Source organism: Tursiops truncatus, chromosome 10, assembly GCF_011762595.2.
Source record: "Tursiops truncatus isolate mTurTru1 chromosome 10, mTurTru1.mat.Y, whole genome shotgun sequence".
NCBI lineage: Eukaryota > Metazoa > Chordata > Mammalia > Artiodactyla > Delphinidae > Tursiops > Tursiops truncatus.
Window position 1 is genome coordinate 70,827,866 of NC_047043.1, and position 24,831 is coordinate 70,852,696.

The 24,831-nt window shown below is 43.8% G+C and overlaps 1 protein-coding gene across 1 annotated transcript in view; it reads right to left on the reverse strand.

The window, feature by feature from the left end:
* The window catches only part of ARHGEF3 (Rho guanine nucleotide exchange factor 3), a 305,882-nt gene that overhangs the window by 253,514 nt on the left and 27,537 nt on the right, over positions 1–24,831 (reverse strand). The window contains exon 2 of the mRNA XM_019947655.3: positions 12,400–12,492. Coding sequence (XP_019803214.2) covers positions 12,400–12,461 — 62 coding nt within the window. The 5' untranslated portion in view covers positions 12,462–12,492. The remainder of the gene's footprint in view (positions 1–12,399; positions 12,493–24,831) is intronic.

Here is a 24,831-nt window from a genome sequence, read left to right on the forward strand (position 1 = left end):
CACCATACACAAAAATAAATTCAAAATTGTTTAAAGACTTAAGCATAAGACTTGACACTGTGAAACTCCTAGAAGAGAACATAGTCATGCAAAACATTCTCAGACATAAACTGTAGCAATGTTTTCTTAGATCAATCTCCCAAGGCAAAAGAAATAAAAGCAAAAACAAACAAATGGGGCCTAATCAAACTTAAAAGCTTTTGCACAGCAAAGGAAACTATTGACAAAAGAAAAAGACAACCTATGGAATAATATTTGCAAATGATCTGACCAAAAAGGAGTTAATCTCCAAAATATACAAACAGCTCATACAACTCAATATAAAAAAGACAAACAACCCAATCAAAAAATGGTCAGAAGACCTGAATAGACATTTCTCCAAAGAAGATATACAGCTGGTCAACAGGAACAAGAAAAAAAATTCTCAACATTCCTAATTATTAGAGAAATGAAAATCAAAACCACAATGAGGTATCACCTCACACCAGTCAGAATGGCTATTATCGAAAAGTGTACAAATAATAGGTGCTGGAGAGGGTGTGGAGAAAAGGGAACCCTACTACACTGTTGGTGGGAATGTAAATTGGTGTGGCCACTGTGGAAAACAGTATGAAGGTTCCTTAAAAACCTAAAAATAGAGCTACCATATGATCCAGCAATCCCACTCCCAGGCATATATCCAGAAAAGATGAAAACTAATTTGAAAAGATACATGCACCCCAATGTTCACAGCAGCACTATTTACAATAGCCAAGACATGGAAGCAACCTAAGTGTCCATGAACAGAGGACTGGTTTAAGAAGATGTACTATATACGTACAGTGGACTATTACTCAGCCATAAGAAAGAATAAAATATTGCCATTTGCAGCAACATGGATGGACCTAGAGATTATCACATTAAGTGAAGTGAGTCAGACAGAGAAAGACAAATATCATATGATATCACTTATATATGGAATCTAAAAAAATAATACAAATGGGGAATTCCCTGGCAGTCCAGTGGTTAGGACTCCACACTTTCACTGCTGAGGGCCCGGGGTTTGATCCCTGGTCAGGGAACTAAGATCCCACAAGCCGTGTGGCGTGGCCAAGAAAAAAATAATAATAATAAAATAAAATAATAAATGATAAATAATACAAATGAATCTATACATCAAAGAGAAACAGACTCACAGACCTAGAAAACAAACTTATGGTTAACAAAAGGGAAAGGGAGGGGGTGAGGAGGGACAAGTTAGAGGTATGGGATTAACAGATACAAACAACTATACATTAAATACATAAGTAACAAGGATTTACTGTATAACACAGGGAACTATATTCAATATCTTGTAAAAACCTATAACGGAAAATAACCTTTTTCATAACTCTAATGGAAAACTGATGAATTTATAAAAGTGCCAACAAAAGATCAAGATAAAAAAGAAATTAATTACATGGGACTGAGTGAACTGATGAGGATGATTATAATTTTTGTGACTTTCTGTTTGAATAAAAGAAAAAATCCCATAAGGACTCAGAGGCAAAAAATATACAAATCAATTTTCACTGCAAAGTAAAGGAGCTGTTGCAGTGGAGGATTACTGGACTGAATGTCAATATCATGACATCGTATGAGTGTGTTTCGTGTTTGGTAACTGCAATCATTGTTGCTTTTGTTGTGGTCATCCATTTACAATGCTTGGTGTCAGTCTATTTATCTCTTGTAAAAATAAAATACAGTGTGTGTGTGTGCAAAAAAAAGAGAAAATAACCTGAAAATTATATATATACATATCTGAATCATTTTGCTGTACACCTGAAACTAACACAATATTGTAAATCAACAATACTTCAAATAAAAAAAAAAAGAGGGAGAGATATTTTTTAAAAAGTGCAGAGCCTTTCTCTGAAATCTCTCCCTTAGTTACCATAACTATAAGGTCCATATCAAGCAGATTCAATCTTATTTGAAAGTTTTAAACAAATAAACAAAAGGAGCTGTACTTATATATGAATGTTTTTGTAATTAAAAAACAAAAAACTTGTCCTGTGTTTATTTTTTAATGTGCAAATTAGTTTATGTAACAATATTTGTCAGTGTTGTTTATAATATAAATATATAAGCAATTAAACACTAACAACAGGAGATTTTTTTAAGTAAAATAAGTTATAAAATAGTATAGTGGAATAATCTGCAACTGCTTTTTTTAATATTTTACTTTTATTGGAGTATAGTTGATTTACAATGTTGTGTTAGTTTCAGGTATACAGCAAAGTGATTCAGTTATACATATATTCATTATTTTTTAGATTCTGGTCCTTTGTCTAGAGTGAGAGAGTTTTTTTATTAGAAAGGTAATTGTTAGAATTATGGTCAATATAATTATCTCTATCAGATCTAAACCAAAACACAATGCAAGCTGTGGTCTTAACCAAGTGTCAACCCAGCACCACCAGCCATGGGTCATCCTGACCTTGCGGAGTAACAATGTCACCAATGAGACCCTGTCACTGCACATGTTGTTCCTGGACCTACTCCAGCCACTGTGCTTCACTTGACATTCATGGAAGGGAAGGGACGAAGGAATACAGTAGACGGCACCACAAGGAGACACTCAGACAAATCCAGAACATGGATCTTACTTTTAAAAGTGCCAATGTTGTGGAGGATAAATACAAGAGAAGGCCCTGTTTTGGATCAAAGGGGACTAAAGGGACATACGAACCAAATGCAATGCTTCAGCCAGGAACGCTCCCTGAATGTGGGGCAGGAAGGAGGGAGAAATGGAACGAGCTGTAAAAGGTGTTTTGGAGGACTTCCCTGGGGGCGCAGTGGTTAAGAATCCACCTGCCAATGCACGGGACATGGGTTTGATCCCTGGTCCGGGAAGATCCCACATGCCACGGAGCAACTAAGCCTGTGCGCCACAACTACTGAGCCTGCACTCTAGGGCCTGCCTGCCGCAACTATTGAGCCCGTGTGCCACAACTACTGAAGCTCACGTGCCTAGAGCCCTGCTCCGCAACAAGAGAAGCCACCACAATTAGAAGCCCATGCACCGCAATGAAGAGTAGCCCCCGCTCGCCTCAACTAGACAAAACCTGCATGCAGCAACAAAGACCCAACGCAGCCAAAAAAAAAAAGTGTTTTGGAACAACTAAGGAAAGTTGAATATGGACTGGATATTAAAAGATATTATAGGTCTATACTAAATAAATGGGGACTAGAGGAATCAAGGAAGTAAAATTAATACTGAACACAGATAAAGGAAAAAAGAGATGCTTTGGAAGGACAAGAGAATGATAATACTGACATCTGACTTGTGTTCCCTAAATCTTCTCCCACCTCTTCCCTCAATCCTAAAATGGTTCTGTGTACAAGGCTTCTGAATACGAACCTCCTTGAAGAAAGTATACCAAGTTAAAAAAATTTCTCAAGTCTAGCTGCTAAGAGCCAATGTCTCTTTAAGACATGGTGCCAAGGGAGGGCCAAGGTGTTCAGGCTCGCCTGGAGGTGAAAGGTTGCCTAGGTAGGGTTATTTGTACCTCGTGATGGACAGCACTACCCTTTCCACTGAAAGGACAAGGACATCCTATACTCGCATTTGCATAGAGGACAAAAACCACATGAACAAAAGATGGGAAACAGGTAATCTGTCTTGAGTTTCTGCTAACTTCATTAGATGCATTTGTGAAGTATTTTTGGCCTTTGGATCTGTTGCTATTTGTAAACAACCATGAATAGATTTCACTTACTGGAATTTATATGCTTCCTTAGTTTTCAAGTTAGTATTTCAAACAGGATTTATTTTCTTGTTTGCAATGTTAATGTAACCTCATGATAGAATTTTTAAAGCTATTGTGTGACTTGTCCCCTCGCCACTGGGAAAATTTTCACTTGCTTATTTTAGAATCATGTACTAAGCCCTACCACTGGAATGAACTTACATATATGTGTAATAAAGAGAATAAATAATTGACACTACTAAAAAAAGACATTACAAAATTATTGTTAATTTGCAGAGGTGGGTAACAGTAGGTGAATATGAAGGTGACTGTACCTATTTTTAGGAGTTACAGGCCAAGGTATTTAGAGGTAAAGTGTCAGGATGTCTGCAATGGGTTTCCAAATGGTTCAGGAAAAGAAAGTATATATATGTATACACACACACACACACACATACACAGAGACACACACAGAGTAGTGAGGCAAAGTGTTCAAATAAAATCTAGGTGAAGGAAAAAAAAATCTGTTAACTTTTCTGTAGAGTTACAAATTTTCCAAATATACATTTGGGTAGAAAAATATTAATACAAGGTAGGAGAATTCCCTGGCCGTCCAGTGGTTAGGACTCCGTGCTTCCAGAGCAGGGGGCACGAGTTCGATCCCTGGTTGGGGAACTAAGATCCCACATGCCATGCCTTGCGGCCAAAGAAAAGAAAAGAAATAAATGCTGAAAATGGTAAACACGTCAGTAAATATAAAATATTTTTTAAAAAAGAAAATACAAGGTAAAACTTAGCTCCTTTGATAACATTATAATAATAAGATAAAGAACACAAAGAAAGGAGTTATTAGGTCTTTAACAAGTGATTTGAACTTTGTTTCAGAACCTAAAATATGCCTACTATCCATAAGCACAATATCCTTTTTGCATGACCAGTAGTTTTATAATACTTTTTTTTTTTTTTTTTCACTTTCCACAACAGGAAAAGTGTGCCCTCTGCCTGGAATGCTCATCCTTCCCCCAGGGAAGCGTTCCCAGATGTCACTGGAGAGGTGAAATTCCCCTTTATTTGCTTTGGGAAGTGGAGAACAGGTTATTAAAACTTACCCACAACTCCATCACTGTAACATAATGGAACAGTCTGTCCAAGTGATTGTGAGGTTAACGGCTGAGTTTCCTACTAATTAGAACCTCCAGGCAGACAGGGGCCGCGTCAAGTTCCTGCCCATTCATTTGTACTACACGGCCAGGCACACAGCTGCCACTCAATAAATATTTTTTAAATAAATAAGATCTTATACAGCCCTTTAAAAAGAATGCATATGAAGACCACGTAATGAAAAAATGACTGACACAACAAGTGTGAAGAACTATCATAAAGCTACTACGATTACAACAATGTGGAAAACTAAAACTTGGCAAAACCCCACAAACCACCAAAACTAAAACAGTAGCAAAATGGGGTGGGGGGGAAGGTGAGAAAATGAGTTGTCTTGGAAAAATCTTAACAGTATGGTAGGTGCCAAAGGAATGAGGAAGGACTACAGTGACCTGGGGATAAGGGGACAGTAAGTAAAGCAAGGAGGGAAATCAGGGAAATAGTGAAAACTTTTCTCACTTGTTCAAATTTACAGATAAAGAAAAATCCTCAGTCCTAACCGTGAAGACAACCTGCCAAAAGGTAGCTGGGTGTTGACTCTGCCCAATTAATTGCCATCATTCACGGCTACAGGACATCCAGGTTCTAATTCCACCTCTGCTACTAACTCACTGTGTAAACTCCACATGCATCACCTCCCTGGGCAGTTTCCTTACTGGCAAAATGACCAGTCACAGATCTAACCCTGAGCCCAGTACAGTGCCTGGTGTACAGCAGGCCCTCAATCAACCCCCATCCTTAGAGAAGATGGTGGTTCCTGCTTGGGCTGCACACAGCACACACAACACTGCACAGGGGTGGGACAAAAGCCACATGCAGCCCAAGTCCAAGCAATGATCACAGGGAAAGCCTTAACCTAAGTTCCCATGCTCTTCTCCCACCTAGAGAACAAAGTCTCAAGACTCTCTCCACCCACACCCCAGCAGAACACCCACACAAAACCAGCGCTCCATAAATGCATCTTGATAATTCTTTACCTCTGTGGCCCCAGTGAGCGCTTCAACCTTCGTGGGTTCGCATGTCTGCACCCCCAGCCTCCCCTTGGCTGAGGCCCCGTCCCACCCCTGGGGCAGCCACAGCAGCTCCTTCCCATCCTGCAGAGGGGCTTGGAGCGCCCACCTGCAAGGACAAGGTAAGATGAGGATCCCAATGAGATGAGAAGTAGGGGAGATGGCTAGAAGGCCAGGGGCCTTCTCCCTTGAGAGCATCAAAGACACAGATGTCCCAACAAGTACCTGTGACACTGGGGCAGGTCCTTAAAACTGTTTCTTCATCTGCAAAATGGAGGCAAACAATGTGTATTCTGCCCAGTTGCTGTGATATTTGGAGCCAACGTATATAAAAAGCCCCTTACGAGGTGCCCAGAATTGGCAGATATTATTATAATTTGCCATGTAGAGGATTAGCCAGGCTCCCTGGAGAACTGAAGAGCTTTTTCAGTGGCTTCACAGCAGATTTTCCAGGACACTGTCCTAATTCATGCCTCTGACCAGTCCAAGGACAGATAAAGACTTGGTTTAGTGGGAAAAAAACCCACAACAAAGCAGAACTTGAGGCTTAGGAGGCTGGGTCTGGGTCTTGGCTCTTCCATTCCTGCTACAGGACCACAGCCCAGCCCTTTGCCTCCCAAAATGTCAGTCCCTCATCTGTAAAATAACATCACCTCCCTCATTGGGTCTTCGTGTGTCTCAAAGAAGATCATGTGCACTCACTCAATTACCTTAACAATCATTTAATAATAAGCTCTCTCTGGGGTTACGCCAATGAACCTAATATGGAGTCTATTTCGTTTTCATATTTATGCAACAAATGTTTAGTGAGTGACTATCCCAGGCACCGCCCTGAGGAGTCAGTGAGGAGACACAGACCACATCTGCCCTCAGGGGGCTTACAGTTGTTTTAAACAATATACCTAAAATTTTAGGATTAAAAGGAAAGTCATCAATCAACCAACCATTCTTTTTAGCCAATGAGAGATATGAGAGAAAAGAAAAGAGACACACCAAGGGTCACACAGCCAGGAAGAGGCGAGAGCAGAATCTGCACAGCGGTTTTTCAGTTTGCAGCCCAGTGTTCTTTGCACAAGAGTTTCTGCCTGAATAAAAACCTTTATGAAGATACCTGACCCTCCCACTTGTTCTCAACTCACTCACCGGCAGGCTTGTGACAGGGATTGGAAGACCTCTTCCATCTTTCGCTTACAATAGTATTTTAAAGTTCCTATCAAAAAACCCTAAACCATTTAAAAATCCAACACCTATGTCTTTGGTTACTAGGCCTCTCTGTCCCAGGCACATCACTGCAGCATTGGGAGGAAGCTTCACGATCTCCCAGCTTGGCATGTACCCAGTGTGATCTCTGCAACAGCAGATGTGAGGATCGGGGGACTGCACACTCTTCCCTCTCTTGAGAGACCCCCCCCATGCACACTGACCTTTTACAGGCTCTGCTGGGTCCTGTGAGAAAGGCTACATTTGACTGAGCTTAAGCCAGTAGTGCCTAAACAAGTTTGGCAACAGGCCCCATTTTTTTCCCTGCAGTGCCTATTAATGTTTGGAGGAAACCATGTTCTGAGGAGCAGACTGTGGGAAATGCTGATGGAATCTCCAAGAAGACACCCTGGAGAGGTGAAGTGCCTTGCTCAAGGTCACAGGACTGGTGAGTCTGACAGTAAAGGCTAGAGCCTCAGGCCAGGAGAGGCTACTCTCCCTTTTGTTGGGTTTCCAGCTTCTCAAGGTCAGCGGCTGAACTTCTGGAGGTGGAGGAAGCAGAGCAGGCCCCACACAGCCCTTGGGGCAGTGAACAAAGAGCTCATAAAAAATCAGTGACCCAAACAGCTCCCACCTGAAGGACAAGATGGAAGCTGATAAGTGGATCAAGAAGAGAGCAACTAACAACAAGCAGTGAAACTAACCAGTCTAAGGTGAGGGCTCTGGAGGTAGTCTATCCCTGGAGCACGAAAACAGAACACAGCACAGGGCAAATCTCAATTTTGGATACAGCCCTTCATGCTGCCATCTAAAAATCATTCTGTTTTCTAGCCAGTTCAGGCCACTAAAGCTGCTCGTGGGTTGAGAGCCTACTGTGTACAGGGCCCTGGGCCGGACATGGGGTGTCGCTGCACCAGACAAGGCCCTGCCTTTCAAGTCAGTAAAGTCTAGTGGAGCCAGCACAAAAGAGGTTCTCAAAACACCCTGGAATAAATGAGCTAGCCAGAGAAGATCTTTATTTTCATAAAAGAGACACTCATTGGTACAATCTGAGAGTGAAAGGCCCTGCAAGGAAAGAGTAACCCCTTATTTGAACAGGATAGGATGTTCACTGACTGACTGACCCACAGATGAATGAATGAATGAATGAATGAAACAATCGATCAATTTCTCCAGCATGGGCTGAGTCCTAACCATCTACCATTTCAAGGAACTATCACAAGTCCATTTATAGGAAGGATTTACAAGAAGGGCAAGAGCTTCTCCCCTCAAAATTCTCCTCTTTAAACATCAGAAATTCCACTTGCCTAAAACCATTGCTGCACAGCTGAGGAAACTGAGAAGTGATATTATCCGCCCAACATCACAAATGCCAGCAGAAAACTGCACTCCCCAGGGGCTTACTCTTCTAAAAATCCTGTATTCTTCTGAGTTAGCACCCAGAAGTACAAGCGGCAAGTAAAGGTTGCTCAGTTAATGAGTGCGGTGGGACTAGGTCTTCCCACAACTAAGTCACTTGGTTAAAAGACAAAGTGTCCGTAAAGCTCAGGGGCAAAACTGCGTTCCCGCAGAAGGGAGTGAGGTCTGTGGGCAGCGAACCCAGGGAGCCCCTCTCCTCGGGAACCTGGGGTTGGCTCCAGGCGAGCTTAGGTCCTCACTGGCAGGCTTTGTCACAGTACCCCACCTCAAGGATCCAGGGTCCACCCTTTATCGCTACTTGAACACTACACTCATCAGTCCAGAAATATTAGTGAGCACCTACTGTGTGCCAGGCACTGGGTAAACAACAGTGAGCAAAACAGGCAAGACCTGGCCCCACAGAGTTCACAGTCCAGTAAGAAAGGTAGACACTAAAAAGATAATTACATATAGGATAAGAAATCATGTCAATGGATTATCATTTCTTTTTTTTTTTTTTTTTTTTGGCCATGCAGCATGTGGGATTTCAGTTTCCCGAGCAGGGATTGAACCCGTGCCACCTACACTGGAAGCGTGGAGTCTTAACCACTGGACCACCACGGAAGTCCCAGATTATCATTTCTAAAACACAAGTCTGGCCCTATCAATCTCCTGATAGAGAAATCTTCCTAGGTTCCTCACTCTATGTGGGATTAAAAATAAACAAACAAAAATGAAAACAGCTGCCTTAATTGGGTGCTTACTCAATACCAGGTGCTTTACTATGATTAACTCAGGACATGCTCCAACAACCCACTGCAGGAGGTACTATTATTATCCCCATCGACCAACGAAGAATTAAAGTTTTCTACTTAACCATTGCTTACTGCGTGTGCAAAAGCCCATCCACCCCCCAGCCAAGACCCTGAATTCCCTGAGAATTCGTATCTTACTCAACTTGCTGTCTCTTGTGCACACAATAGTATTTCATAAATTCCCAATGAATGAATAATCAACTGATTGATCAATAGGCTGGTTTCCTTCAAGGCATTATCTGTGTAATAAGCTCAATCTTGGGAACAAGTACTGGTCAGTGTCCTAATAATCATGCGAGAAGTAGCTGTGATGTTGTGATAAGAGGCAGAGCCAACCCCCGGAGGCCTGAGGCCGCAGCTTGGCTCTGTGTGAACCCGGACAATCATTTCCTCCCTCTAGGCCTGACTGCTTCCCACTGTCCTGATGGGGAAGCACGAAACCAGACAGTGAGCCTAGGACCTCTGCTGGCTCTACACATTTACGTCTCTGAAACATAATGGGGGGCAGGGGCTGGGGCTCAGGAAGACCTCTGAAACTGCACTCTGACTGCTTTTAGAACGGGGTCTAAAATTAAACGTTTTAGGGAGGGTGACTGATCAGGTCTATGGGGGTGAGTGAAGAACTTCCTCTTCAGCCATAGCTCAGTGGGCGTATTTATCCTAATAAAGCAGATTTACTCCCTATGACAAAAACCCCTTTCCAGAGAAGTATTTTGGACGAATACGGGTGAGACCGCCACCCCCAACAGTACACCAGAATAGAGGGGCTGGTGAAATGAAAGAGCCTGTGTTCATATGCTGGAAGCAAACAAAACCCAAACCACACTCTCCACTCCTACACTCTCCTCTGGGAAGGCCACGTGAGTGTGGTCAAGGGCACTGCGAACATGGGCCTAATGGCTCCGTGTGGTCCATAAGCTATGACCACAGGAGAACTCGCCACTCGGCAAGCATGGGTCTGTCTGTCACTCAAAGTGAGAGCAATGGGTAGGAGCTGGAGCTCCGCGGCAAGACAGAGTATTTGTTGGTCTTCTTTTGTTGCTTGGTTGGTTTTGAGGAAATTTCTGTCCTCACGTCACCTAATGGACATAATGGGGGTAACAACACATCTCCCTACCTCACCACGGTGAGAATTAAATGAGATGAGTAAGCCAAGTGATCCACACAGAGCCTGACACATAGTACATACTCAGATTGTTGCCAAGGATGGTGGTGGTAGTGGATGAAATCATCTGAGTCGGGAAATCCAACCCAAGGCTCTCCCAACCCACTCCAGGATCCAGAGAGAAGCAGGTGATCCTGGGATGAACGCTACTGGAAGAGCAGACTTGGATACTTTTCAGAAAAGAAACGAAGAGGTGCCCACTCTTGGGAAGGACCCAGCCTGTCCAGGTGCCCTGGGCCTCAGGATAATCACTGGGTCCCTGTAAGGACAGAGGCTCGCCAGGGCCATTGGGAAACAGAGAGACCTGAGAAGACGAACTTCCTCAGAGTAAAGAGAAGGGGGAGGAAATTACAACCATGGAGAGATACCGCTGTTAACCCAACAGACTGGCAAAAATTAAAAAGCATGAAGAGCTGAGGTGTGGCAGGAGGCGGGCAAACAGGAACTCTGGTATCCTGCCGATAACTGGTGCTCTTTAGAGACCGATTTGGCAGCATTTATCAAGATCTTAAATGCATGCAAAGGATGGCCCAACAACTTCACTCCTCGATAACCATCTACCTAAGAGAACTATCAGCTCATGTGCTTGGAGGCGTAAGCCAGAAAGTGCATCAAAGCACTCCACTGCTGTAAGGGCGAAAAGCAGAACCCACCCACCCACCACCACCAACAGGAAAACAGCTCGATAAACAGTGAGATTCTCATGCCATGGATACGATACTCACTTTGCAGCAAAACAAGGCAGACTCACATGTACTGTCTTGAAAACATTTAAAGACATATTATTGAATGTTTTAAAAAGGTTACAGGGGCTTCCCTGGTACTGCAGTGGTTGCGAGTCTGCCTGCAAATGCAGGGACATGGGTTCGAGCCCTGGTCCGGGAAGATTCCACATGCTGCGGAGCAAATGGGCCCGTGTGCCACAGCTGCTGAGTCTATGCTCTGGAGTCCGTGAGCTGCAGCTGCTGAGCCCACGTGCCACAACTACTGAAGCCCACGTGCCTAGAACCCATGCTCCACAACAAGAGAAGTCTCTCACTGCAATGAGAAGCCTGCGCACCACAGCGAAGAGTGGCCCCTGCTCGCCGCAACTAGAGAGGGCCCACGCACAGCAATGAAGACTCAATACAGCCAAAAATAAATAAATAAAATAAATGAATTAAAAATAAAAGAATGTTTAAAAAAATTATTAAAATAAATAAATAAATAAAATAAAAAGGTTACAGAATAGACCAGCAAGCATAGTATGACAGACTGTATTTAAAGAACAGAAAGAAAGAAAAAGTAAAGGAAGGAAAAAAGGACTTTGTTTTTCTATGTATATAGACTCCTAGTAAAAGCTCTGGAAGGAAATTCACAAAGTAGGTCACAGTGGTTATTCTGGGAAAGGTAGGAGTGGGGTGGGTGCTGGGAATGAAACTTGGGGATCAATGGGGATTTCACTCTTATTTTTAACTAGAAAAACGTACCAATGCATTTCTTGGGTATTTAAATTAAATTAATACATTTATTTTTAAGGAACAGAAAAGAGGAGGTGGAAGGAAGAAGAAGAGATGATGACTTCAAGAGAAGATGTAGCTGCCGAGAGCTAAGGGTCTGCCTTCACCTCCTCTTGGGGGACTGGCCACCCACAAATGCAGACACAACACATCTGAGCATAAGCCCATAGCTTCTTGGAATGATAGAATCAGATATTTAATGCTATACCACATCAGTTCTATATACCAACTCTTCCTTCTAAATCTTAGAAAAATTCCCTCATACTTGACAAAGGTATCCTTCCTCTGGTGTCAGAAACTCAAGGTATGAAAACGGGACACATGAAATTTTGCTATCTCCAAATTCTTGTTGGCTTCCACTGACTTATAAGAAGTCCTGCATTACATTTAATTGTTGCATGTAATAATTTTTTTAATTTTAATTTTTAAAGATACTTTTACCTTTCCTTGTTTTCTTCCATTTCTCTGAAGACACACTGATTCATTACTCTGGAACTGTCCATAGACACTGTGTGGCAGATCCAGGTCTTCTTTCTGAAAAAGGAAAATAACCAACATTTATAACCTGGGTACATTTATGTTAACACAAAGAGATGCATTAAATACATACAAAAGGAATGTGTCAAAGGCTGCCTAGTGTCCATCAAAATCCATTCTCCCCTTTGTCCATAGGTTACTTGAGTTTCATCAGGGACTACATTTCCCAGGCATCCTTGCAGCTAGGTGCAGCCAAGTATCTGAGTTCCCAATGGAATGTGAAAGGATGTGATATGTTCCACTTCTCCACGTAGGTCTCAAGACATGGGCATGCCTTGTCCATCCTTCCCCTTGGTTCCCACTGGCTGGAACTCAGCTCTGACCATGCAGATGATGACAATGCACTTGGAAATAACAAAGGAACAAGATAGAAGGCACTTGGGCCTGTGACTGACTGCATGGAGCACAGGTTCCCTCTCTCCTGGGAACTACTACCTTAGAGAGAAATGTCTTTGTTCTTTAAGTCACTTTAAGTTTAATAAAACTTTAAGTTTTATTGGGTCTTGTTTTTATGGCTGGTTAAGTCTCACTGAGTTGGCACTACGGTTAAATATTATCACTGGGGCCCTTCTGAGGGTGGGTTTGGTTATTTGGAGCTTGGGACAGTCTGTTTCTGTGGAGACAGGTGAGTCCAAATTATTAGGGGTCACAATTTTGGTAAAACCACATGCAATTTCAAGTAGGTACTCAATCAGTGTTCGATGGATGAAGAGGTGTTAATAAGCATGTAATCTCTTCCTGTGTGAAGCGCCTCGAACGCAGAGCACCTGGTATGGAGTTAGGAACACTGGGACCCACAAGTATGACTTGTGAGCTTCACTTCACGAAACGACTACTCGGGATGGTAAAATGCCACCTGAATGTACACGATACCCACATTTAAGGATTTTAGTCTCTGCTTAGGAGTGACAGAGACTAGGAAACACAGGGACAGAGACAGAGAGACAGAGCTAGAGGGAGAACATTCCGATGGTGGAGGATTCAGCCCACTATTCCACTCCCTGCACGTCTGCCCCAGGATGAGTCTGAGCTACAACTCGGAGGTTCCCTCTCCAGTCTCAGGAACTGCATTCCTCACCACTCAGAGTGTGGCTTTAGCATTAAAAGATAGATTCTCTTTCTGCACCATGGCCCAAACATGAACCAGCTACTTCATTTGTAACCAAAGAAACAGCTGTCACTTTCAATGCAGGAAGAACTGGCTGTGCAGACCATACTGAGGGATGGTGTGTTGGTCTCCAGCCTGGAGCCTCCTAGGCAAAAAGGGGTCCAGCATAGTTTTGACACCCATGACCTTCATGCTGGTGCTGTCATTATGGCCCAGCTCCACTGCATCAGCTGTTTTGATGGTTGAGCATCATAGGCTGTTTGGCCAAATCTCCTCCACAATCCTCCATCTGCTCCACTGTGGGTCTGGCTTTCTCCCAGATCAAAGCACCATGTGAACAAACTTTCAGATCCAGGTGAGCAGGACCCTACACCACGATGTGTTGGACAGAGTCAGTGTTGGGGAGAATCCCCAGCCACAGCCTCCAACACTGCTCTTGAACTTGCAGAGAGCACACTAAGAGGTATTTTTAGCATCTGGATCCCTGTCTGAGGCCACTGCCCTGGCTTCCATCAGAGTTTAACTTCTTCAGCTGTGGCATGTGCATTATGCAGGGACCCAGAACAAGGCAAGAGGGAAGATGTGGACCCTGGAAGGAGGGCTGTGGATGTGAATGTGGAAGGGTAATGGGACTTGAACTCAGAGTCCCAGAGGTGCTACTGCATTCCTGCCACGAAGGGAGAGGGGAGAAATCAGTAGCTCACACCATGGTCACTTCTGCAGCTGTGAACACCCTGGCCCACCTCACCTTGGCCTGGAAGCCAAGTTTGCTCAGTGTAGCAAGCTCTTACACAGCACAGTAACTGCTGCAAGAGGATTTGATACGTACATCCCAAATGACGCCAACAGCAAACTCTCCTCTAAGTCACATTTCCCCTGCAGCAATGAGGTCACAGCCTGCCTTCACAGGCTAATTCTGGGTCAGGGTTTCAGGTTTTGCCTCCTGGTGTTGGAGAAGGTATTCTGTAGACAGCCATCAAGAAACCACTGTCCAGGCTTCCCTGGTGGTGCAGTGGTTGAGAGTCCTCCTGCTGATGCAGGGGATGCGGGTTCGTGCCCTGGTCTGGGAAGATCCCACATGCTGCGGAGCGGTGGCCCCGTGAGCCATGGCCGCTGAGCCTGCGCGTCCGGAGCCTGTGCTCCGCAACGGGAGAGGCCACAACAGTGAGAGGCCCGTGTATCGCAAAACAAAAACAAAAACAAAAAAAAACGAAGAAACCACTGTCCTTCAGCCTGTGGCTAGGAGCTGGCACTGGGGACACCCATCTCTGTATCCCAGAACTGAGGGATGTCCAAGGTGCAGACACTGACATGGATTATCTCAATGAATTCTCACATCAGCCCTAGGAGGCAGGCACTGCCTCACTCTATGAAATGGAAAACTGGGTTAAGATTTGTCGAAGGCCATACAGACACCAAACGGCAAAGCCAAGACTTGAACCAGGGGGTTCAAGTCTGTGTTCCTAACCACTGTATTTTTTTTTAACATCTTTATTGGAGTATAATTGCTTTACAGTGTTGTGTTAGTTGCTGCTGTATAACAAAGTGAATCAGCTATATGTATACATATATCCCCATATCCCCTCCCTCTTAATCCTCCCTCCCACCCTCCCTATCCCACCCCACTAGGTGGTCACAAAGCACTGAGCTAATATCCCTGTGCTATGCAGTTGCTTCCCACTACCTATCAATTTTACATTTGGTAGTGTATATATGTCAATGCCACGCTCTCACTTCGTCCCAGCATCCCCTTCTCCCTCCCCGTGTCCTCAAGTCCATCCTCTACATCTGCGTCTTTATTCCTGTCCCGCCCCTAGGTTCTTCAGAACGATTTTTTCTTTTCTTTTCTTTCTTTTTTTAGATTCCATATACATGTGTTAGCATACGGTATTTGTTTTTCTTTCTGACTTGCTTCACTCTGTAAGACAGACTCTAGGTCCATCCACCTCACTACAAATAACTCAATTTTGTTTCTTTTTATGGCTGAGCAATATTCCATTGTATATATGAGCTGCATCTTCTTTATCCATTCATCTGTCGATGGACACTTACTTAGGTTGCTTCCATGTCCTGGCTATTGTAAATAGTGCTGCAATGAACATTGGGGTACACGTCTCTTTTTGAATTATGGTTTTCTCACAGTATATGTCCAGTAGTGGGACTGCTGGGTCATATGGTAATTCTATATTTAGTTTTTTAAGGAACCTCCGTACTGTTCTCCATAGTGGCTATATCAATTTACATTCCCACCAACAGTGCAGGAAGGTTCCCTTTTCTCCGCATCTTCTCCAGCATTTATTGTTTGTAGATTTTTTGATGATGGCCATTCTGACTGGTGTGAAGTGATACCTCACTGTGGTTTTGATTTGCATTTCTCTAATGATTAGTGATGTTGAGCATCCTTTCATGTGTTTGTTGGCAATCTGTATATCTTCTCCAGAGAAATGTCTATTTAGGTCTTCCACGCATTTTTGGATTGAGTTGTTTGTTTTTTTGATATTGAACTGCATGAGCTGCTTGTGTATTTTGGAGATTAATCCTTTGTCAGTTGCTTCATTTGCAAATATTTTCTCCCATTCTGAGGGTTATCTTTTCGTCTTGTTCATGGTTTCCTTTGCTGTGCAAAAGCTTTAAGTTTCATTAGGTCCCATTTGTTTATTTTTGTTTTTATTTCCACTTCTCTAGGAGGTGGGTCAAAAAGGATCTTGCTGTGATTTATGTCATAGAGTGTCCTGCCTAAGTTTTCCTCTAAGAGTTTTTTAGTGTCTACCCTTATATTTAGGTCTTTAATCCACTTTGAGTTTATTTTTGTGTATGGTGTTAGGAAGTGTTCTAATTTCATTGTTTTACATGTAGCTGTCCAGTTTTCCCAGCGCCACTTTTTTTTTTTTGCGGTACACGGGCCTCTCACTGATGTGGCCTCTCCCGTTGTGGAGCACAGGCTCCGGACGCGCAGGCCTGGCGGCCATGGCTCACGGGCCTATCCGCTCCGTGGCATGTGGGATCTTCCTGGACCAGGGCACGAACCCATGTCCCCTGCATCGGCAGGCAGACTCTCAACCACTGTGCCACCAGGGAAGCCCCCAGAGCCACTTATTGAAGAGGGTTCTTTTCTCCATTGTATATTCTTGCTCCTTTATCAAAGATAAGGTGACCATATGTGCATGGGTTTATCTCTGGGCTTTCTATACTGTTCCATTGATCTGTATTTCTGTTTTTGTGCCAATACCAAACTGTCTTGATTACTGTAGCTTTGTAGTATAGTCGAAGTCAGGGAACCTGATTCCACCAGCTCTGTTTTCCTTTCTCAAGATTGCTTTGACTTTCAGAGTCTTTTGTGTTTCCATACAAATTGTGAAATTTTTTGTTCTAGTTCTGTGAAAAATGCCATTGGTAGTTTGATAGGGATTACACTGAATCTGTAGATTGCTTTGGGTAGTAGAGTCATTTTCACAATGTTGATTCTTCCAATCCAAGAATATGGTATATCTCGACATCTGTCTGTACCGTCTTTAATTTCTTTCACCAGTGTCTTATAGTTTTCTGCATACAGGTCTTTTGTCTCCTTAGGCAGGTTTATTCCTAGGTTTTTTATTCTTTTTGCTGCAATGGTAAATGGGAGTGTTTCCTTAATTTCTCTTTCAGATTTTTCATCATTAGTGTATAGGAATGCAAGAGATTTCTGTGCCTTAATTTTGTATCCTGCTACTTTACCAAATTCATTGATTAGCTCTAGTAGTTTTCTGGTAGCATCTTTAGGATTCTCTATGTATAGTATCATGTCATCTGCAAACAGTGACAGTATTACTTCTTCTTTCCAATTTGGATTCCTTTTATTTCTTTTTCTTCTCTGATTTCTGTGGCTACAACTTCCAAAACTATGTTGAATAATAGTGGTGAGAGTGGGCAACCTTCTATTTTTCTTGATCGTAGAGGAAATGCTTTCAGTTTTTCACCATTGAGGACGATGTTGGCTGTGGGTTTGTCATATATGGCCTTTATTATGTTGAGGTACGTTCTCTCTATGCCCACTTTCTGGAGAGTTTTTTATCATAAATGGGTGTTGAATTTTGTCAAAAGCTTTTTCTGCATCTATTGAGATGATCATGTGGTTTTTATCCTTCAATTTGTTAATATGGTGTATCACATTGATTTGCGTATATTGAAGAATCCTTGCATTCCTGGGATAAACCCCACTTGATCATGGTGTATGATCATTTTAATGTGCTGTTGGATTCTGTTTGCTAGTATTTTCTTGAGGACTTCTGCATCTACGTTCATCAGTGATACTGGCCTATAGTTTTCTTTTTTTGTGACATCTTTGTCTGGTTTTGGTATCAGGGTGATGGTGACCTCGTAGAAAGAGTTTGGGAGTGTTCCTCCCTCTGCTATATTTTGGAAGAGTTTGAGAAGGATAGGTGTTAGCTCTTCTCTAAATGTTTGATAGAATTCACCCGTGAAGCCATCTGGTCCTGGGCTTTTGTTTGTTAGAAGATTTTTAATCACAGTTTCAATTTAAGTGCTTGTGATTGGTCTGTTCATATTTTCTATTTTTACCTGGTTCAGTCTTGGAAGGTTGTACTTTTCTAAGAATTTGTCCATTTCTTCCAGGTTGTCCATTTTATTGGCATATAGTTGCTTGTGGTAGTCTCTCATGATCCTTTGTACTTCTGCAGTGTCAGTTGTTACTTCTCCTTTTTCATTTCTAATTCTGTTGATCTGAGTCTTTTCCTTTTTTTCTTGATGAGTCTGGCTAGTGGTTTATCTATTTTGTTTATCTTCTCAAAGAACCGGCATTTAGTTTTATTGATCTTTGCTACTGTTTCCTTCATTTCTTTTTCATTTATTTCATTTATTTCTCACCTGATCTTTATGACTTCTTTCCTTCTGCTAACTTTAACAATTGTAAATATTTATGCACCCAACTTAGGAGCACCTTAATACATAAGGCAAATGCTAACAGCCATAAAAGGGGAAACTGACAGTAACACAATCATAGTAGGGGACTTTTAACACCCCACTTTCACCAATGGACAGATCATCCAAAATGAAAATAAATACGGAAACACAAGCTTTAAATGACACACTAGACCAGATGGACTTAATTGATATTTATAGGACATTCCATCCCAAAACAACAGAATACACTTTCTTCTCAAGTGCTCATGGACCATTCTCCAGGATAGATTATATCTTGGATCACAAATCAAGCCTCGGTAAATTTATGAAAATTGAAATCATATCAAGTATCTTTTCCAACCACAACACTATGAGACTAGATATCAATTACAGGAAAAAAAAACTTTAAAAAAATGCAAATACATGGAGGTCAAACAAGATGCTAACCAAGAGATTACTGATGAAATCAAAGAGGAAATCAAAAAATACCTAGAAACACATGACAATGAAAACAAGACGACCCAAAACCTATGGGATGCAGCAAAAGCAGTTCTAAGAGGAAAGTTTATAGCAATACAATCTTACCTCAAGAAACAAGAAAAATCTCAAATAAACAACCTAAACTTACATCTAAAGCAATTAGAGAAAGAAGAATTAACCACTGTATTATAATGTTCAAGGTAAAGCTCAGTACTGGTTGAATGTATGAATGAATGAATGAACAAATAGTTTCAAAAGCACTCAGGGTTGTGGAGAGACAGTGTCTCTCTAAAGCCCTAGAGGGATTGACCTCACCGACCCTAGATGCCCTGGTGATATTCTCAGACCCCTCCCAGGACAGCCACTCAGCCCCTGAACACTCATTCTGAACCCAGAATTGCCAACTTCTGTAGGCATTTATGTGCTCATTACTGCTGTTGGTAATGACCAGAGCTACCACTGACTCAGAACCTCCTATTTGCAGGCAGTAAGCTCATGGCTCTCACACAGAGGCTTCTCTCATCCACCCGCAGCCACCCAGGGAAGGCAGAATCACACCCACCTTAGGGACGGCACAATCAGAGTTCACAGCGGTTGTGATTAGCTTGTGATTAAGGTCACAGCACTTATGAGAGGGCAATTTTCAAAGTCTGAGGAGCTGGCTGAGAAGCACAGACCTCTCCTCCACCCCACAAGACCCACCACTCACCTTGGGTAATCAGCAAGTCACGAAGATGAGTGCTGTTCTAACTCTTCAGCCAGCAAGCTCTGTATTAATCTAAAGCTAATCAGTATTTCCTATGCCAGTCACTTCCTCTTCCATGGAAGAAGAATCCTAATTCTCCCCACCACTGCCCCCTTCCTCTCCTCAGCTGGCTGGATCAGTGGTGACCAGCAGCTGCTCAGCATCAACTTCCTATCAGGTGTCCACTGGACACCAAATCTTGCTAATTCTTCTTTGAAAAATATCTCTTCTCAGGAAGACCAAGTGTTGGTGAGGATGTGAAGCAACCAGCACTCTCATATCCTGCTGCTGGTGGGAGCATAAATTGGTACAATCACTCTGGAAGACAGTGGCAATATCTATTCAACCTGCATTTGCTCCTAGGTACATACATGCACCATTCTGGTACACATTTTCCAGAATGTTCTCAGTACTACTATGCATAACAGTCCTGTATTAGTTTCCTACTACTATTATAACGAATAAGTACAAACTTAGTGACCTAAAACAACACAAATTTGTCATCTTATAGTTCTGGAGGTCAGAAATGGGTCAGCAGGACTGCATTTCTTCTGGAGGCTCTAGGGGAGAATCCATTACCTTGCCTTTTCCAGCTCCTAGAGGTCACCTGCATTCCTCGGCTCATGGCCCCTTCCTCCTTTTCAGAGCCAGCAACGTAGCACCTTCAAATCTCCCTCTTCTCTCACCTCTGCTTCCATCGTCATATCTCATCCTCTGACCAGACCCTCCTGTATCCCTCTTACAAGGATCCTTGTAACTACACGGGGCCCACCCAGAGAATTCAAGATCATCTCCCCATGTCAAGACCCTTAACTTAATCACATCTACAAAGTCCCTTTGCCACATAAAGTGACATAGTCACAAGTGTTACCAGTGAATGGCACCTGTGACCAGGGATGAGGTCATGAATATCTTTCGAGGGGCCAGTATTTGGCTTACCTCCAGCTCCAAACCAGAAGTGACCCAAATGCTCATCAACAGTAGAATGAATGAAATAAAAGGTGGTAATTCACAGCGTATGAGAACATATGATCCACAGCCCTACATGCAACAAGGATGACGCTCACAAGACAACACTGAACCAATGACATCAAACACAAGAGCGCTTGCTATATGAGTTTGTCTGTAGGAAAGGCAGAACCAGGTAAAGTTTGTCTATTCAACAGTTTCCCCCAAGTCTAGCAGAGTTTCCATAATCCTCTCAAAAAGAAGGTTGCTGCTTGTTTGTTTTCTATAAATCAATACAGACATGCTACATTTCCCAACTTTGCATCCCACAATTGGAGGTCAACAGCTATGAAAATTCAATAAATGCGTTTGTAACTATAGAAGAAGGAGGGAGAGAGGAAAAGAAGGAGGGGGAGAAGAAGGACAAAAAGCAGCAGCAACAGTCTCTCTGCCTCTCTCATCCATTTCCACTCCACAGGCATGTGTCATTTCACCTCTGGATGAAGCAGATCCCAGGTGACTTCCTCACCACCCCCAATCCTGCCAAGAGCTGTTCACCAGACAGACCTGGAATGTTCCCCTGACCCCCGCTGCATGGTCCTTCCTCTGTCTCTCCTTCACTCCTTTTACCCACCTGACACACCCATGGACACGCCCACCTGGCACACCACCATTGCCCCCCAGGAATACCCCCCCAAACTCCTGTAGGACTTGCAATACAAGCCACACCATTTGCACTTAATTGCTACTGTCACATATTAATTGCTAACAGTAACAAGTGCCTTAATCTAGTCTCCCCAAACAGACTGCAAACTCTCAAGAACAGAAATCAGGTCTTTCCCATTCAATTTTCCGCCTCCTAGTTCTGACTGTATGTGAATGCCTAATGCTAGTTCATAATAACTACTAATGATATAACACCTAACATGCATCAGGTTCAGTATTTCTCAAGCATTACCTCATTTCCTCTTCTCCTACTCAATGAAGTGGATGCTATCATGATCTCCCTTTTGAATAGAAGGAAACGGAGGCACAGAGGGCTAATTAACTTGCCCGAGGTCCCAAAAATCATCACTAGAGGATGGGATTTGAACCCATGCAATCTAATTCCAGAGCCCACTCTGCTTCCATAATGCCGCACCTGAGTTGGGTTAGGCATATAGTTGGTGCTTAATAAATACTTGACAAAAAAAAGATATACTAAGGAAAAAAAAACCTTCACAGCATGCAAATAACAAATTAAGACTCTTCACCAAATAATCTTTTCAGCCTCAGACCTCAGAAGGGAACACACCCCCTGGAGACATTTGTAGAAGCCTGCCTGTTCCTGGCTCTGCATCATGCTTGGCTCTTGGGGGCTTTATAAACATTTATCAGTAAGCAACAGTCAGGGTTTGTTCTCCAGGCTTTTATCAAAACACGGAGAGAGCTGGATACATTTTTTCTTTTTCTGTCCGCCAAAGTCAGAGTTGAAGGCCGAATGGACAAGTGGGGCTGTGACCACAACGCCCCAAGCCACCTGCCCCAGATGACCTCACCTCTATAGTGGCCAAAAAATGTGGCCCAGAGGCCTTGACTAAAAACAAGGCCACCGCCCCTAAGGGCTGCTGTGGCCAGAGATGAACTGAACCGGAGACAATGACACGGGCAGCCCTGCCGTCACGGGGACATCACGCCGTGGCCCACAGTGCTGGCAGCCAGCTTGAGCCCATGCAGTGCCTTCCCTTGAGGCCGGCCCCTTGGTCAGATACCAAACAGTGCTCTGGCCACTGGCATGGACACAGCGGCGCACCCTCATCCTCCCACAGACTGGCTCGAAGCGTCTGCGTGGATGCGGATGAGAGAGCCTGTGCCTGGGCCGCAGACTACTCAGGCGACAGCGTTCTCAAACGGCTGCCTCTAAGGAGGGACGTGGGACTGGCCGGAGATTATGGAGGGCTTCAGTTACAGCTGTACCACTAGCAGTTTTACAAGAACAAAAGAGGGTTGACATATTTGGGGGTTACTAAAACTATCTCAAAGTTTAAAAAAAACACTGATCATTACAGCACAGTGTGGTGAAGCAGTAACGGAGAGATGTACAGTTACAAGGCGGGCAGCACCTGCGGCGGCCGGAGAGAACCGGGGATGGGATCTAGCCTCAGTGGGCTCTGTGCCTCTGGACAAAATGAGACAATCTACAATGAGTGCTTAGCCAAGAAGATGTACTCAGTCAGTGGTCGTTGTTATCTATTTTTACTTGTATTTTTACTCCATCCTTCCTGGAAGCCAGGCATTGTGAGGTCTGGGCATGGCACTGCAGTTGGAGGCAAGAATTTAGAAATGAGGTCTCCACAGCCACTCTCAAAGAGACACTTTGTAAACTCAACCACTCTCGTCCCCACAGGCTTTCCCAGGCCCCCCAGTGACTCCCTGGCGCTCCTGCCGTGCTCCCCCCTCACCCAAATCCCACCAATATGTGCTTGTGTCTCCCCGACTGCACCGGGTGCAGTGGCACCCCAACTGTGAGCACACTGAGAGGTACAACGCTTGCAGACCAAAAGAAAACATTCAGTCAAATGCACTTGTCCACTGTCATGAAAGATGACACAAACCTACTGCAGAATCAGGGCACCTCGGAGGCCACTGCATGCAGCTGAAGAAATAAAGTGGCCCTCATGGGAGTTGGCCACCCCAGGATCATAGAAAAACGAGGCTTCAAGCGGCAAAATCCCCCAGTACCAACCTGAGCCCTTAAGTCACTCTCTTAAAGGAAGATGTATGCTGGGGACCCAAGGACTCGAGTGTTACATTTCTAGACACAATGTCAAGATGCCCTGATGATGAAATGGATGCAACAGGCTAATGCCATTATCACAAGCACTCCAACAAGGATTCTGGACTCCCCTCTTGCCAGGTAGCCTCCAGCTTCAGCGGCTGGCTCTCCACATGGCTCAATTGCAGGGAGAGGCCAAGGTGAGTACGCCCCAGTAGCGGGAACAGCTCCAGCTCTCACTGAATATGTAAAGGCTGCATGGCTTCCATCACATGCTCCTTTGGGGAGATGGGGACAGGAGGTTAGGTCAGTCCTCAGGTCCCCGTTGCAAGTCTCAGTCTTCCCAGTGGAAGATCAGACCCCAGATCCCAGAATGAGGGTTTGGTGGGGATACCACCAATGGTCAAGTCCTGCCCAGCTCCTACCCCCGGTCCTTAGGCCAAAGCGTGTTCCGATTTCAACCAGGGCATCTCCTGTCCTATATGATCCACATGCTGGGGTTCTTGGGTAAGTTCCCATCCTATAAAATAGTTCCAATGCAACAAAAAAGTTTGAAAAACCTTGCTTTTTACAAAACCACTTCCTCCTACCTGCCTCTCTCTAACTCTCTGCAATGACGTATCTGGTGGACACTTTGTTTTTGTTGATGGGCAGAGAGCATGTTCATCCATTCACAGAGGATCCAAAGGTAGGAGGAAGTGAGACACAGTGGTGACAGCAGCCTGGGGTCTACTGTCTGTGCTGCCCACTCTAAGATGGACACTGCCCAAGCACAGTCCATCCAAGTGAGGGCATGCAGGCTACCCAGGGATCTGGGAACCATGTCATCGCTGCAACCGCTGTCATCACTGCCCTCCTCACCACCACAGGCAACAGTGACGGCAGCCTTCCTATGTGCCAGGCACGCTGCAGAGGGCTTCAAATGTCTGATCCCGTGTGACACTCTCAGCAATGCTGTAAGGTAGGGATTCTTACCTTCTTCTTGAAGATGAGGAAACTGAGGCAAGGAGGGGTTTAAGTGACTTTCCTAGGCCCACAGAGCTAGTGAGTGGAAGAATCAGGGCATAAGCATAAACACAGGTATGCCTGTCTCCACCCCACCCCCTCAACAGAAGTACAAAAGGGAGATGACAGTCATGTAAAATGGCCCTAGAAAAGGCCCTGTGCCAATGTTGTCAGCTGGGAATAAAACTGGATCCCTCGGGCAGGGAAAGATTTTCTGACCTGATCCTTCACCAACCAGGACATTTATTAAAGTGAACTTTGTAAAACTGACATACATCACACTCACAAACTCAGCTCAAGGACAGCAGTCCGGTTTGCCTCACCATCATTCATTACTTGCAAAGACAAATGCTTACATACAGCATGCTTCATGCCCAAAGAGTGCTTCAAAAAAGC